This window comes from Artemia franciscana, chromosome 3, assembly GCF_032884065.1.
Source record: "Artemia franciscana chromosome 3, ASM3288406v1, whole genome shotgun sequence".
Classification (NCBI taxonomy): Eukaryota; Metazoa; Arthropoda; class Branchiopoda; order Anostraca; family Artemiidae; genus Artemia; species Artemia franciscana.
This window is the reverse complement of record NC_088865.1, coordinates 6,971,510-6,988,786: the sequence shown is the minus strand read 5'-3', so window position 1 is coordinate 6,988,786 and position 17,277 is coordinate 6,971,510. Positions and strand designations below refer to the sequence as shown.

At 36.9% G+C, this 17,277-nt stretch overlaps 1 protein-coding gene across 1 annotated transcript in view; it reads right to left on the bottom strand.

Annotated features, from left to right (window-relative positions):
• Positions 1 to 17,277, bottom strand: part of LOC136024816 (WD repeat-containing protein 11-like) — a gene marked incomplete in the record, with an annotated part of 191,926 nt that overhangs the window by 60,973 nt on the left and 113,676 nt on the right. Inside the window, 2 exon segments of the mRNA XM_065700296.1 lie at positions 1,228 to 1,362; positions 6,381 to 6,563. Of these exon segments, the coding sequence (XP_065556368.1) occupies positions 1,228 to 1,362; positions 6,381 to 6,563 (318 nt within the window).

The following is a 17,277-nucleotide window of genomic DNA, read 5'->3' as shown; positions in this document are numbered from 1 at the left end:
GGGGAGGGGTTACGTGGGAGGATCTTTCCATGGAGGAACTTCTCATGGGGGAAGAGACTTTCAATGGAGGGGGCGCAGGATTTTCTAGCATTATTTAAAAAACAATGAAAAAATAAATATGAAAAGTTTTTTCTACTGAAAGTGAGGAGCAGCATTAACACTTGAAACGAACAGAAATTATTACGCATATAAGGGGTTTACCTCCTCGTAATACCTCGCTCTTTACGCTAAATTATTTTTAGTAATTTCAACTATTTATTCTACGGCCTTTGTGATTCAGGGGTCATTCTTAAGGAATTGGGACAAAATTTAAGCTTTAGTGTAAAGAGCGAGGTATCGACGAGGGGTGAGCCCCCTCATATACGCAATAAAACACACGAATATAGAAGTTCGCTACGTAAGTTAATTCGTAAGTTACGTATATTTTTTGGCTTATGAAAACGTTAGTAAAAAATTAAAAGTTATAGTTGCCTTTGTAGGTAATCAAAAAATTGGAGGGCAACTAGGCCTCCTCTCTCGCTCCTTTTTTCTCAAAATCTTCCAATTATAACTATGAAAAACCCATTTAGCCCAAAAAATTAATATGCAAATTGCGTTTTAATTATTTATGCGCGGAGAGCCAAGATCAAAAAATGCATTAATTTAAAAACGTCCGGAAATTAAAAAAAAACAAGTTTTTTTATATGAAAGTAAGGAGCGACATTAAAACTTAAAACGAACAGAAATTACTCCGTATATGAAAGAGGCTTTTCATCCTCAACGCCTCGCTCTTTACGCTAAAGTTTTTTTAATTCTTAAGAAGTCGAGTTAAGAGAAAGAGTCTTTTCTCTTTCTTTTAGCGTAAAGAGCGAGGCGTTGAGGACGAAAAGCCCCTTTCATATACGGAGTAATTTCTGTTCGTTTTAAGCTTTAATGTCGCTCCTTACTTTCATTTAAATTTTTTTTTTTTGTTTACCTTCAAAGGATGTCTGATTCTCTTTTTTTAATTGAGTGATAAAATTTCGTGGTAAAATGTTCATACCATACATTGCGTAAGACAAAAAAAAATGTTTTCCTTTGAAAATTCAATTTCACACTACAGATGTACATTAAACGCAATTAACGGTAAAAACAGGTTTTCGTACACAGGTTTAACTGTATATCTAACAGACGTAACTTGGGTAAGCAGAATAGAAAAAAGAAGAGAAAGATAGAGAAAAACATAAGAATATAGAAACAAACTCTTACTTTACTTTTGAGTTGGAATGCCACTCAAGGGAAGCAACTGGTGGAAACATTTTGGGCATGACTCTTATCAATGTCAACGATATTGTATCCCAAAGCTCTATTGGAGAATCTTTGATGACTATGATAAACACCTTCCTGAAATGCAGGCAAACATGTAAAATATTTGAAAAAGAAGCTAGAAATTAAATAAATAGCTCATTTTTTCTGTAAATAGTATTATCCCCAAACAGCAGACAGAGAGATAATTAAGTTTTGAGCGTGTAGAGAAATGAGAGCAAAAAAACAAAATTTTCAAAAAGGAAAAAAAAGCTTCGGATCGGATTCAACCTCCCCGCTTCGAATTATTTTCGATGGACATCACTTTGCTTGGGTAGCGGTTTGGGCCAGTTCTCGCAAATGAATTAGTACACATACCGCAAATAGATCAGACCTTTTACATAGAAATTTTGCCAAATTGTGGTCTGGTCTTGAGAGGGTGTGGGGGTTATCAGCCCTACTCATGTTAATTTTTGCTGACTTTGAGCTTGAGTTGGCTATTTATTTTATTTGCTGTTCGTTTTGAGTTTCATTTATTTATTGATAGCGATTTGTGGTAGTTTTATGGTTGAAAGACTATTTGAATTTATTTTTGCTCATTCTTGGCTTAATGGAGCTCTTTACTTCTCTTTGAAAAACTCGGCTTTTGGAAAACAGTTTTTTTTAATTAATTTCTGTTCATTTTATTGGCATAGCCTTTTTAATGGAAAAAATAATATTTTAAATTTTTTCAGTTTTGCTCGATAAGTATCAATAGTATGGGTTGGTATTTGTATGTTGGAGACACTTTTTCAACAAGCCTTAATCTTGACACATACAGTCGTTTTTAATTTTATTTTATGGTTTCTGAAATTGACCTAAGAAATAAAACTTGTTATCATTCCCAAAAGATTCTATCTATGATCTTTGACAACCTATATACACATACACTCTTTTTATTCATTCAAATTGTAAGAACAGAAGCAGTGATAGTAGTATCCTCAAAAGTTTCAACTTAATACCCCCAGTCGTTCTCGATATATTGCTGTGATGTCTTACTGACAACCATAAATAAAATGCCTTTTGATTTATTTTAAAGCAACATCTAGTTTTAAAGTATAATGGGCCAATTGCACAAATGTGGGGGTAGACATGCCTTATATACCTAATGACATAGTTACCTAATGACATAGTGCTGAACGAAAAGGCTGTCTCAAAATTTTGACTGGATACTTTTGGAAAATGAATGGGCTTGAAAGAATGGTTGCTTGCCCTCCAATCCTTTTTACTCTTAAAACGGGCACCAGAACTTTTAATTATGAATTGAATTATTTCCTTGAAGAAATTCAATGATATTTCTAGCTATTATAGAGTAGTGCTGTCTATGATATTACTTATATACCCTTCTGAAAACCTGCATGCATAAAGTTTTTTCGTTCGACTGAAACTCCTAAGCGATCCCTAAGAGTTTCATCTTAATACCTTTAGCGTCATTAGTTACATTGCCAGTAGTGGTAGCATTAAGATTATAAATATAGTTCCTTCTGGCTAGTTCAAAATCCCCCAAAATTTACCCTTAAAGCTCTAAATTACTAATATAAGTTGTTCTTCCGTTATTGCTTTGTCACCTTTTTGAAGTCCAAATGCTCATAGGTTGTTTTGATTTAGTCCAACATCCACCTAAATATTCCTTAAAAGCATCACCTTAATATCGTTGGCTTGTACAGTAGCAGAGGTTATAGCAGCATTAGTAGCAGTATGCGCATAGCACCTTTGGTTTCTTTAACAACCCCTTCAACACCGACAGAAAGTTTCAGCTCAATAAATACTATCAACCATCTTCATCTTCCCCCCTCAAAATGTCTGGAATATTTCACCTTCCTGTCCTTAGGCGTAGTTGTAATAGTAGTAACAGTAGTAGTATTATCTAAATGTAGTATTATGCAAAGTTTAAGGGATCACTCTTTCTATATAAAACTTATACGCCCATATGGCATACCCTAAAATCCCTGCCCTGAGGGCTGTGGAGGGGTTTTCATCCTGAAAGACACAATTTCTGGACCTTTCAATTGCGTTGAACACTATGGCTATCTAAAAATTTGGATTGGATTTGTTTGGGGAAATGGTGGGCGTGAAAGGGGGGTTAATTGAGCTCCAATCACGTTTGACTATTAAAAAGGGCACTAACTCTCTCAATTTCCAATGAAATGAGCTCTTTTCAAATTTCCTACGACAACAAATGACCATCTCAAAATTTCTATCAGATACATTTTGGGAAAATATGAAGTGTGGGGAAACGATATCAACCCTTCGATCACTCTGAATCTTAAAAAGGGCACTAAAACTTCTGATTACCAATCAAATGAGCACCCTCCGAGGTTTATACGATTACCGTTTCTATATAAAACTTATATGCCGCAGGTCATAACTTATAACCCTTGCCCTGAGGGCTGTGGGGGGGTTACAATATTCAAAGACATATTTTCCCGACCTTTCAATTACGCTGAGAAGAATGGCTATCTGAAAATTTTGATTGGATGTGTTTGGGGAAATGGTGGCCTTGGGAGAAGGGGTTATTTGCCTCCAATCATTTTCGCCAATTAAAAAGGGCACTAGCCCTTTCAATTTCCAATCGAATGTAAAAAACAGTAAGCATGACGGTACTAGACCCTTAAGGTCCACACCAGCGGTGTTGATCTCCATTTCGTGGCTCTTCACCCAGGAAGTGCCATGGGGGGTCTGTGCTTTCGCACACCTTTCCTGCTTACCTTCCCCAGATTTTTCCAGGTACCCATTTAAAATTGGGTCGACTCTGCCTGAACTTAGAGAATCACGCCACTGTTCCACGTCCCAAACCAAATAGTTGGCTATGTCAGGGATCGAACCCGTGCCTCTTGGACAATCCAATGAGCTCTTTTCGAAATTTCTACGACAACAAATGGCGATCTCGAAATTTCCATCAGATACATTTCGGTAAAAAAAAGAATTTGGAGGGGTATCCGCCCTCCGATCCCTCTGGATCTTAAAAGGGCACTAGAACTTCTAATTACCAATCCAATAAGCCTTCCGAAGCTATACGATCACCCTTTCTACGTATACCTTATATGTCCCCAGGGCGTAACTAACAACCCTTGCACTGAGGGCTCTTCGTAGGGGGGGGTCGTCATCCTTAAAAACATAATTTTCGGACTTTCCATTTTCGTTGAACAAAATGGCTATCTTAAAATTTTGATACGATGTGCTTGGGACAATGGTGGGCGTGGGAGGGGAATTAGTTACCCTTCAATCACTACTGACTATTATAAAGGGCACTAGCCCCTTCAATTCCCAATCAAATGAGCCTTTTTCGAAGTTTCTACGACAACAAATGTGCCATCTCAAAATTTCTATCTGATACATTTCAGGAAAATACGAGGTGTAGTATCTACCCTTCGATCACTCTAAAACTTAAAGAGGACACTGGAGCTTCTGATTACCAATCCAATAAGCCCCCTCCTAAGTTTACACGATCACCCTTTCTTTCTAAACCTTATATGCCCCCAGGGCATAGCTTACAACCCTTGCAATGAGGACTGTGGGGGGGAGTGTCATCCTCAAAGACACAATTTCTTGACCTTTCAATTCCGTTGAACAAAATAAATATCTCAAAATTTTGATTAGATGTGTTTGGGGAAGGGTTGGGCCTGACAGAGGTGTTAGTTGCCGTCCAATCACCTTTGACTATTAGAAAGGGCACTAGTCCTTTCGATCTCCAATCAAATGAGCTATTTTCGAAGTTTCTATGACAACAAATAACCATCTCAAAATTTCTATCAGATGCATTTGGGGAAAATACAAGGTATGGGGGGTATCCACCCTTTGATCACTCTGAATCTTAAAAAGGGTAATATAACTTTGGATTACCAATACAATGAGTCTTTTCCGAAGTTTATACGATCACTTTTTCTATATATACCTTATATGCCAACAGGGTATAACTTACAACCCTGGCACTGACGGCTTTAGGGGGTTGTCATCCTCAAAGGAATAATTTCCGAACCTTTCAATCACGTTGAACGAAATGGCTTTTTCAAACTTTTGATTGGATGTGTTTGGGAAAATGGTGGGCTTGGGAGGGGGGTTAGTTGCCCTCTAATCTTCTCGGTAATAAAAAGGACATTGGCCCTTTCAATTTCCAATTCAGGACATTGGCCAATTCAAGTAACATAAATGCTCATTCATAGACTGTGATAGAAAAGAAGCGACATGGGATGCAAACTCCCTTATAAAGTAACAGTAGGAAACGTGGCGGGATTTCCGGGTCAAAAGGTGATTGCTTTGCTAAAACATCGAGTGAGATTTAAAGATGTGACATGATTTTCCAGCCACAGCGCCATAGCTGAATATTGTTGATAGTATGGATCACGGTGAAGATAAATGACCTTAAAATTCATTTTGATATTTTTACCCCGAAAATATTTGTAAGGATATACTTTTTCAGACATGATTATCATTCTCGGAGCATTGTGTAAATCCCGAAGCTTTATGTAAATCCAAGAAAAAAAACTCAGCAAGTCTGACATCTCTACAAATACTGTCTACAAAATAATGAAATTTACATTTTCCGGGAAGATTTGTCACGCATGCCTGTCAGCTTTTTTTCACCTCTGGGTTTACCATATCAAACCAGCAGGCGTACATTATCAAAGAGGTTTTTTTTAATGAATATTTAAAACTCTAGTGCCTTTTTAAATAACAAAATAGCTAACACATGAGAAAAGTTCCGATACATACGGCTTCAGCCCACAAAACAGTCTTTTTTACCTAAACAACACCAAAATGTCACGAGTCTAGAATTTTTAGACAGCCAATTGGCTTAAAATCACTGAAAGAATAGATATATAGACTCCAGTTTCGAAGGCTCCCCAAACTCATGAAGAATCCTGAAGAAGTCTAAAAATGTGGGTCAAATCCAACTTTTGAATTAAAAAAAAATCACAACTGGTCTATGTACATACATTACGTGCATATAGATATAATGTACTTCCAAATGGTGGTGGGAGAAATTCTCCATGAGAACTGGCCAACGACTACATCCGAGAGAAAACATACTGAAGATTAACACAATCTCTGCGTTTTAATCTCTAAAATGTACAAACCTTGAAGGAGAGATACGTATCATGATAACAGGGGGTTCTGAGTCAGCTTCTCTCTTCAGGGGTAGATGTTCCCCATTTTCAAAATGTGTGTAGACAATTTCATTTTTGAACCTACTCGGGTTGCTGCTAGACACTGATTGTGAATAGCTCAAAATAGATTGGTCACTTGTCCATTCGATTCCTCTAAAAAAAAGATCAATTTCTATAAGCTTTGTATAACGCCTAAACAAGAAATTTATCAGAAAAAATCAGAACATCTATCAACAGAATTTAAATCAAAAAATAAATAGCTCTTCACTACTAATAATGGTTTCGACTCAGAAGGACCACATCACAGCTAACCGAATATATAATTCAAGTAAGAATTGATTTCTTTATTATACATACGCTGCTAGACAAAATACTTTTTAAACAGATTAATGGGGTGAAAATTTTTAATTTTAAGAAAAAAGAATATCGAATTTGGGCAAATAGTTATAAGCATAATTGAGAAAAAGGAAATATGCCCAAGATTAATGTAAATAAAAATTAAACAAATGCTATGAAAATACAAATAATCGGAGAGGCAGCTAGAGGGGGTTCAAAGAAAACCGCCTTTTAAATCTTTAAAATTAAATTGTATTAAATCATGTTAGGCTACTGATTGGGATAAGAGCTTTGTTGCAAACAAATGAAAATAGCAAGCAAGAATTGAAGCAGTAAATTTTACCTAGTGATTGTATTCGATAATCTTCAACAGAGAGTAAAAGAAAAAACTCAAAAGTATATCTATAGAGTAAATTTAAAGAAACACAGTAAAATTTATAATGTATATGCTATAAGTATTTAGCACAGGATACACTGTTCAGAGAAGAATATTGTTCATAGAATACAAAATATATTCAGTCATATAGAGTAAATTTAAAACAAATCTACATAATAAAATTAATAGAATAACATGAGGCTGTTGGTTCTTGTTGTTGCTGAGTTAAGCAAAAAGCTATTTGATGCTTCCAATTGTTAAATAAAGGATCAGCTTGAATTGTTTTTATAGCCCTTCATATTTTAAGAAAGCAGAAATTAGAAATGGGATAGGCAGGTACTTGCATTCATAAATTCGGATTCACAACCCCCAAAGATATACAAAACACCCTTCCATGTACCTATTACCACTAATCTCCAAAATAACACAAAAGTGTGTCAACTTATTACATCGGGAGATTTTATGAGGGAACTTAGGAAACATGAGACTATCCCTTCTTGTAATGATTGAATTCAGTTACGAACCTTTCAATGCTTTCAATTGCTGTGCAAAAGACAACAGGGGCAGATCTGTGGCAAAATCTTGGGGGGGGGGGGGGCGGGGGAATGTGAAATGGGCACCGATGAGCGAAATCTGGGGGGGTTTACAAAGGTCCCAATAATTGACCAAATTGGCAAATGTATTCTAAAAAAGAGTGAAAAAAAGGGAAAAAGGGCACCAAAAGAAATCCCAGCCCCCCTGGATCCGCCAGAGAAAGAAATAATTTGTTCACCTGGATCCGCCTGGATCCGTGAACAAATAAACACATATGCGTGATCTCTTTTCTGGCAAAAAAAACAATCCACATTTCTTGCAAATAGGAGCTTGAAACCTCTACAGTAGGGTTCTCTGATACGCTAAGCCTGATTGTGTGATTCTATGACTTTTAGGGGGTGTTTCCCCCTTTTTTCGAAAATAAGACAAATTCTCTCAGACTTGTAACTTCTGATGGGTAAGACTAAACATGATGAAACTTATATATTTGAAATCAGCATAAAAATCCAATTCTTTTGATAGATCTATCGGTATAAAAAATTCCGGTTTTTAGAGTTTCGGTTACTATTAAGCAGGGTCACTCCTTACTTAAACAATTCGTTACCACGAACTGTTTGATAGACGACCTTCAGTACATAAAAAGAAAAAGCGTAAAGACAAGAAAAACACACTCAATAAAAAATTGAGATATTTAGTCATAGAAAGAAAAATAACATTCGGAAGGAAAAGAGGTAAAGAAACAAAAAAGGAAAGCAAAAATACGTGCTCAAATACTAGTACTATTAACAACTCACTGCAGCATCAAGCCATATAAGGTAAACAAAGCTACGCACGATCCTCTTCCGTCCCAATCTATTAAAGGCTTCCCTCTTTGCCCCCTCCCATTTCCTTTAAATTATTCTTCGTGATCTCTTCCTTTAGGCGGATCCAGGGGGGCCCCAAGGCGTTTTTGATATTTTTTCCTTTTTTCACTTTTTTTAGAATAAATTTGTCAATTGATCAGTTATTTGGCACCTTTGTCACATTGGGTCTCTCCCAAGATTTTTCTCTAGATCAGCCCCTGTCTCTTCCAACCCCATTCGGGGACGACCTGCTTATGGTTTGTCCCCTAAATGGATAGCTGAAACATATAAAGCATCAGTAATATTGGAGAAAAAACAAAATAAAACAATAAAAAACAAAATCTATCCTTCGCCAGGCACCATGTTCACTGGTTTATGCCTAATAAATAATAAATATATATTATAGGGGATCATGATATGTATGGCGTTGATAAATTTCAATATACATTAACTTGACTAACATTGAGGTATGTCTATATTGCATTCCGCTGGAGCAGCAATATTTAAAGAATAACAATTGTTAAAGAAAACAAGCTTACGTAACAAAGAAGGAAAAAGTTCGAATATAGCATTTTTTTAGAAGGGGGTCACAAAAAAGTTTACTATCTAATGACTAATTTAATTATTTTATACTAATTGAGAGAATATGAATACTTAAACTATTTTACTTAAACTGAATACTAGCTTATTGTACAAGAAACAATTATTGGCAATATTGATCAGTGCAATAAGAGCGAGTTAGTTGAAAGCCAAAAAAAAACACAAATTTTTATTTATTGAAAGCAATGAGCAAACAAAATAGGCAAGGAATGATATATAAGAATATTAAAAGATCATTTGTGGGAAATAAAAAACATTAATGTCCAATGATGTAGGCATAATCGGTATCAGATACACCAGAAGTTGAGTTTTAAAAGTAACTACTTCTTTACTATACTAATAAATCGAGGGATCGCCGACTTTTACAAATCACAAACATCAGGTGGTACGTTTCAAGCGTGATGCATGCGTGCCAATTGAGGCAGAACTGTCCCACACTTGGCGGAACTCTCTGGCATACGTGATACATCGAGATATACTCCCAGAGGCGGATAGTAGGCAATCCCTTGGAATAAATCCGTTGTTTAGCAATGCAACTAATGCTCGAGTTGGGATTTTTTTTCAATGTAATAGTACGGTCCATTGGATAAAACCTCTTTTTTAACTTTCAAAGAACATGGTAATGACCGAATTGTTACTTTCCAAACAGTTTTTTACATCAAGTATTAAAGGATCAATCACTTGTTCAGTCGAAAGATTTGTTCTGGGAATGAACAGAAATCGAAAGATAAAAGGGACTAGGCTTATTTTTGCACTGAGCCACCAATTCTTCTGCAGCTTAGATTTAACATGTCTTTGCGTCATTTCAAGACTTACTTCGCTATAACCGATTTTTCAGTAGTAAACCAAGATACAATTTTTTCAGCTCATTTTTATCCCGAGTAAATTAGTAACATGCTGCAAAATATCTACTGTTGAGACTTGGATCCTTTTTACACCGACTCTGCTCAGTGACTTCAATTCGGGGTAAGCAGTATTTTTGCCCCTGTATTTCGCCCCCATCCACCATATTTTAACAAAAGCTAAGAGCTCATTTGGCACTTGTGACGAAGTCGGAAGAGCCAAGAGCTCATATGGTATGAGTTATAGCAAAATTCTAAGAATCAATAGATTGATATAAAAGGAAAATCAGAGGCTCAATGCCGGTTGGGATTTAAAACAAGAGCTCTGAGTCACGAGATCCTTCTCAATATCAAAATTCATTTAGATCCGATCACCCAATCGTAAATTAAAAATATCTCAATTTCTCTAATTTTTCCTCTACCTTTAGCCCCCCAGACGGTCGAATCAGAGAACACGACTTTATCAAGTCATTTTGTGCAGCTCCCTGACACGCCTACCAATTTCCATCGTCCTAGCACATCCAGAAGCACCAAACTCGCCAAAGCACTGAACCCCACCCCTTAACACCCCCAAAGAAAGCGGATCCAGTCCGGTTACATCAATCACGTATCTACGACATTTGCTTATTCTACCCACCACGTTTCATCCCGATCTCTCCGCTCTAAGCGTTTTCCAAGATTTCCAGTTTTCCCCTCCAACTCCCCCCAATGTCAAGAGATCAGGTCGGGATTTGAAATAAGAGCTCTGAGACATAAGTTCCTTCTAAACATAAAATTTCATTAAGATCCGGTCACCCGTTCTAAGCTAAAAATACCTCAATTTTTCTAATTTTTCCTAATTAACAACCCCCAGCTCCCCCAAAGAGAGCGGATTCAGTCCAGTTATGTCAATCACGTATCTAGGACTTGCGCTTATTTTTCCCACCAAGTTCATCCCGATCTCTCAACTCTAAGCGTTTTCCAAAATTTCCGGCTCCCATGATTTTTGTTACCCCCCTCCAGCCCCCTATGTCCGCGGATCCGATTCGAATTGAAAACGGAAAATCTGAGACATAAAATATTTCTATATTCTCTTAATTTCAAGTTTCATTAAGTTCCGATCCTTATCGTAAAACAAAGATACCTCAATTTTCACGTTTTCCAAGATTTCCGGTTTCTCCCTCCGCCCCCTCCCAATGTCACTAGACCTGGTCGGGATTGAAAATGCGAGCTCTAAAAGACAAGATCCTTCTAAATATCAAATTTCATTTAGATCTCATGACCCGTTCGTAAGTTACGAATACCTCATTTTTTTGAATTTTTTCGAATTACCCACCCCCCACCCAACCCCCACTCCACAAAAGAGAGCGGATCTGGCCCGGTTATGTCAGTCACGCATCTTGGACTTGGGATTATTCTTCCCACCTAGTTTCATCCTGATCTCTCCGCTTTAAGCGTTTTCCGAGACTTCCATTCCCCCCCCCATGACACTGGATCCAGCCGGGATTTAAAATAAGATGTCAGAGTTACGAGGTCCTTCTAAATATTAAATTTGATTAAGATCCGATCACTCCTTCGTAAGTTAAAAATACCTCGTTTTTTCGAATTTCCCCGCCCGAATCCCCCAAAGAGAGCGGATCCTTTCTGTTTATGTCAATCACGTATCTAGGACTTGTGCTTATTTTTCCCACCAAGTTTCTTCACGATCCCTCCACTCTAAGCGTTTTCCAAGATTTTAGGTTTTTCCATCCCAACTCCTCCTAATGTCACCGGATCAGTTCGGGATTTAAAATAAGAACTCTGACACACTGACACTCCTTCCAAACATCAAATTTCATTAAGATCCGACCACCCGTCCGTAAGCTAAAAATACCTATTTTTTCGAATTTTTCGATTTAACCGTCCCCCCACTCCCCACCCCCAGATGATCGAATCGGGGAAACGATAATTTCTAATTAAATCTTGTCTGGTTTCTGAGATGCCTGCCAAATTTCATCGTCCTAGCTTACCTGGAAGTGCCTAAAGTAGCAAAACCGGGACAGATAGACAAACCGACAGACAGACCGACAGACCGACCGACAGAATTTGCGATCACTATATGTCACTTGGTAGATACCAAGTACCATAAAAACACCTTCTCTTTTGGTGGGGGGGGGATATTTTTTATTGAAAATGTGCCTTTTAGTACTGAGTTCAAAAAAGTGACAAATTTGCCCTTCCTACGGATTTCAAACAATAAAATTCGCCCCCATAAATTTTCATAATTGGCGCCATGGAGTCTATCCACGGCTATTATTTTTTCTGTGTTGGATCCAGATCAAGAATTACCTTGCAAAAAGTTTCCACGGACTTCGATTGGTTCTAACAAGGATTAACATCCCTACCCTTGTGCTAAAAGTTTGGCAGTGCCCTACTTCATTTGGTTGCCTCGATCATACCCCTGCTTCACTAAAGAAATTTTGCTCTACTCGTCTGACCATTTTGATCGACTTGGCTATCTCAAATCTTGACCAGAATCCAATTGGGTGCCAAGTAGAAAAGGGACTCGGGAGGAAGGCTGGTTACCCCCCACAAATCCCTTTCAAGTGGCCTAAATGGCACCAAACCTTTTAATTTATGGTTGAATGAGACCCCCTTGACTTTCTACGACTATCCACCGTATCAGCCAGGTTATATGACAAAGAATGCATACGAAAAACAACCTATTTACTGAATCTACCCTACTCCACTAACACTGACAATCATGAGGTGCCTCATCCAATCATAAAAAATAAGGGATTTGAGTTTTCTTATAAGTTTTTGATATTCTACACTTATTGCCGCATCAAAACCAAATATATTTTATGCAATATCCTTAAAGAGTATTCTAACAGTATTACATCCTATGACTCAAATCCTTCAAATATCATGTCTCGTTTCCCTAGGAGGACTTCACTAGTCAAGTCGCTATGGGCGCCCTGATTTTAACAGCCCTTATAGCAGAATTGTTTATTCCTTAGATTCTTCTTTTCGGAGTTTTATTTTAGCCCTGTAATAGTTATTTCTTTTTAACCTTTGGCAGAAAATAAAATTGCCCGTTTTACAGTATTTCGGCACCAAAAGACAAAAAGAATGGCTAATAAATATCAAATAAAGCTTTAAGCTTTTTTATACATACCTTATACATAAGGTATGTATAAGTATGTATACCTTATACATACTTTATACATGCCTTATACCTTATTTAAATAAAAAAAACTAATTTTTTTAGCTGAAAGTAAGGAGCGACATTAAAACTTAAAACGAACAGAAATTACTCCGTATATGAAATGGGTTGTCCCCTCCGCAATCCCCCGCTCTTTACGCTAAAGCTTTTAATTATTTTAAAAAGTAGAAATTTGGCAAAGAGTCAAACTTTAGCGTAAAGAGCGAGGGATTGCGGAGGGGACAACCCATTTCATATACGGAGTAATTTCTGTTCGTTTTAAGTTTTAATGTCGCTCCTTACTTTCAGGTAAAAAAATTAGTTTTTTGTTATTTAATTTCTGACGTTTTTGAATTAATGCATGTTTGGTTTTGGCTCTCCGCACATAAATTATTAAAATGAAATTTGTATATTAATTCTTTTTTTGGCTAAATGGCTTTCTCTTAGTTTTGATCAGACGATTTTGAGAAATAAGGGGTGGAGAAGGAGGCCTAGTTGCCCTCCAATTTTTCGGTTACTTAAAAAGGCAACTAGAACTTTTAATTTTTAACGAACGTTTTTATTAGTAAAAAATATACGTAACTTAAGAATTAACTTACGTAACAAACTTCATAACCTTATATTTTTATTATGTATACGAGGGGGTTTGTACCCTCGTTAATACCTCGCTCTTTACACTAAATCGTAAGTTTTGTTCCAATTCTTTAAGAATGGCCCCTGAATCAAAAATGCCGTAGAATAAATAGTTGAAATTACTAAAAATACTTTAGCATAAAGAGCAAGGTATTTATCTCCTCCTAAATACCTCGCTCTTTATGCTAAAGTATTTTTAGAACCCCTCATATGCGTAATAATCTCTGTTCGTTTTAAGTTTCAATGCTACTTCTTCCTTCCATTTGAAAAAAACATTTTCATGTTTATTTTCATTGTTTTCTTAAAGTAATGCTAGAGAATCCTGCGCCTTTTCATTGAATTTTTCTTCCCCCATGACAGATTCCTCCAAGGAAAGATCCTCCAACATAGCCCCTTCTCCTCAGCCCCACCCCCAAACAAAATAAAATTCCCCTGAAAACGTCTGTACACTTCCCAATAACCATTACTATATGTAAACACTGGTCAAAGTTTGTAACTTGCAGCCCCTCCCCCAGGGATTGTGGGGGAGTAAGTCATCCCCAAAGACATAATTATTATGGTTTTCAACTATGCTGAACAAAATGGCTATCTCAAAATTTTGATCTGTTGACTTTGGAAAAAAAATGAGCGTGGGAGGGGGCCTAAATGCCCTCTAATTTTTTTGGTCACTTAAAAAGGGCACTAGAACTTTTCATTTCCGTTAGAATGAGCCCTCTTGCGACATTCTAGGACCACTTGGTCGATACGATGACCCCTGGGGAAAAAAAACAAAACAAACTAACAAATAAACACGGACCCGTGATTTGTCTTCTGGCAAAAAATATAAAATTCCACATTTTTGTAGATAGGAGCTTGAAACTTCTACAGTAGGGTTCTCTGATACGCTGAATCTGATGGTGTCATTTTCGTTAAGATCCTACGACTTTTAGGGGGTGTTTCCCCTATTTTCCTAAATAAGGCAAATTTTCTCAGGCTCGTAACTTTTGATAGGTAAGACTAAACTTGATGAAACTTATATATTTAAAATCAGCATTAAAATGCGATTCTTTTGATGTAGCTATTGATATCAATTTTTTGATGATTGAAAATCAATTTTTTAGAGTTTTGGTTACTATTGAGCCTGGTCGCTCCTTACTACAGTTCGTTACCACGAACTGTTTGATACCTTATACATACTACCGTGCATTCTGATTTCTGACTGACCTCTATTGGAATGACCTTAAGTCTCCAGATGGTCCGAAGTGGCAACAAAAATTTCTCTGAAATCAATAAATAAAAAGCAAAAGGTCATCTAAAACTTTAAACAAAATTAAAACGAAATATGGAGGAGTCGAGTTGATTGCTCTTAAGATGAGTTCGTTTAATACGGAATTATCCATAATACAGTAGGAGCACAGAGAAATAGAGACTTAACCGTCCAACACTTCGGTGTTAAAAAGGTGTTTCAATTCTATTGGTTCATCCTTGTGATGTACTTAAGAAAAAAAAGCGACCTAATTCTTATTTCTTGAGAGAAAAATAGCCTATCCTTTTCGAGCCCACGTTAGCTAATGCCTTAGTTTAACTAGTTCTGGGTTAACCGGAATATAATTAACTGTGTTAATCTAGACAGAAAAGAAAACGCCATTTCTGGAGAGATAATAACTACATAATTTCAAAACTTGGGTAATTTTTTCCTTCTTTGCACAGTTTAGCTAAGAAGAAATTGAATGCATCACGTGATGCTTTTTCTATACTCCTTCCAAATATGATCATTGCTTCCGGTGGTATTACTTTCGGAGCCCTTAATGGGGCAGTAAAAGTTGACTTATTGCCTTATCCATAGTTTTTAGATTATGATGCAAAGTCAAAAAATGAGTTCAAACAAAATATTCGCTTACTTTTTCGTTTGCTACTGTTAGGTTACTGCAAGATTTAATGTCGCACAGAGAATGGGCCCTTTTCAAACATGTCCGGAAAGCGTCTGACATTTTTGAAATATATTGATAGATTCAAATTTTCGTCAAATTAGATTGCCATTGAAGCGAGAGAGTGCTTTTGGAATATATCACTTTTGAAAAACAGATATATAGAGCCATTTCTAGTGACATTTTTTTGTGACAAAAAAAGTTAGCTTTTCGGCATTTTAAGGGCTCAAAATGGAATTTCCTTCGGATGCTATGTTTGTAAATGACATAAGAAAAAAGCACCAAGTGATCTATTGACTTCCTTTCTAGCTATATTGTTTAAATTAGTAATTTGGTAAGGAAAACAAGAGCTAATAGCTTATATGGCACGACGAGCTCGAAAGAGCCAAGAGCTCATATGGTATGAGCTCTAGCAAAAATTCTAAGAATCAGTAGATTTCTTTAAAAGCAAAACCAGAGGCTTAATGCAGGTCGGGATTTAAAATAAGAGCTCTATGTCACGAAGTCCTTCTATATATCAAAGTTCATTAAGATCCGATCACCCACTCTTAAGTTAAAAATACCTCAATTTTTCTAATTTTTCCTCTCCCTTTATCCCCCTAGATGGTCGAATCGGGGAAAACTACTTCATCAAGTCAATTTGTGCAGCTCCTTGACACGCCTACCAATTTTCATCGTCCTAGCACGTCCAGAAGCACCAAACTCGCCAAAGCACTGAACCACACTGCTTAACTCCACCAAAGAGAGCGGATCCAGTCCGGTTATGGCAATCATCTATCTACAACATTTATAAGCGTTTTCCAAGATTTCCGGTTTACCCCTCCAACTCCCCCCAATGTCAAAAGATCTGGCCGGAATTTGAAATAAGAGCTCTGAGACACGATATCCTTCAAAATATCAAATTTCATTAAGATCCGGTCACCTGTTCTTAAGTTAAAAATACCTCAATTTTTCTGATTTCTCCAAATTAACAACCCCCAGCTCCCTCAGAGAGAACGGATCCGTAACAACTATGTCAATCTCGTATCTATAACTTGTGCTTATTCTTCCCATCAAGTTTCATCCCGATCTCTCTACTCTAAGGGTTTTCCAAGATTTCTGTTTCCCCCCTCCAACCCTCTATGTCCCCGGATCCAATTTGAATTGAAAATGGAGCATCTGAGGCATAAGATTCTTTTATATATCAAGTTTCATTAAGATCCGATCACTCATTCGTAAGATATCTCGATTTTCACGTTTTCCAAGAATTTCGGTTTCCCCCTCCAACTCTCTTCAATGTCGAGATATAAAATGAGAGTTCTAAAGCACAAGATCTTTCTAGATATCAAATTTCATTAAGATTTGATCACCCGTTCGTAAGCTACAAATACCTCAATTGTTCTAATTTTTCCGAATTACTCCCTCCCCCCTTCCAACTCCACCAAAGAGAACGGATCCGATCCGGTTATGTCAGTCACCTATCTTGGACTTGTGCTTATTCTTTCCACTGAGTTTCATCCTGATCTCTCCGTTTTAAGCATATTCCAAGATTTCCAGCCTCCCCCTAATGACGCTGGATCCAGTCGTGGTTTAATATAAGAGATCTGACTTTCGAGGTCCTTCTAAATATAAAATTTCATTCAGATATGATCATT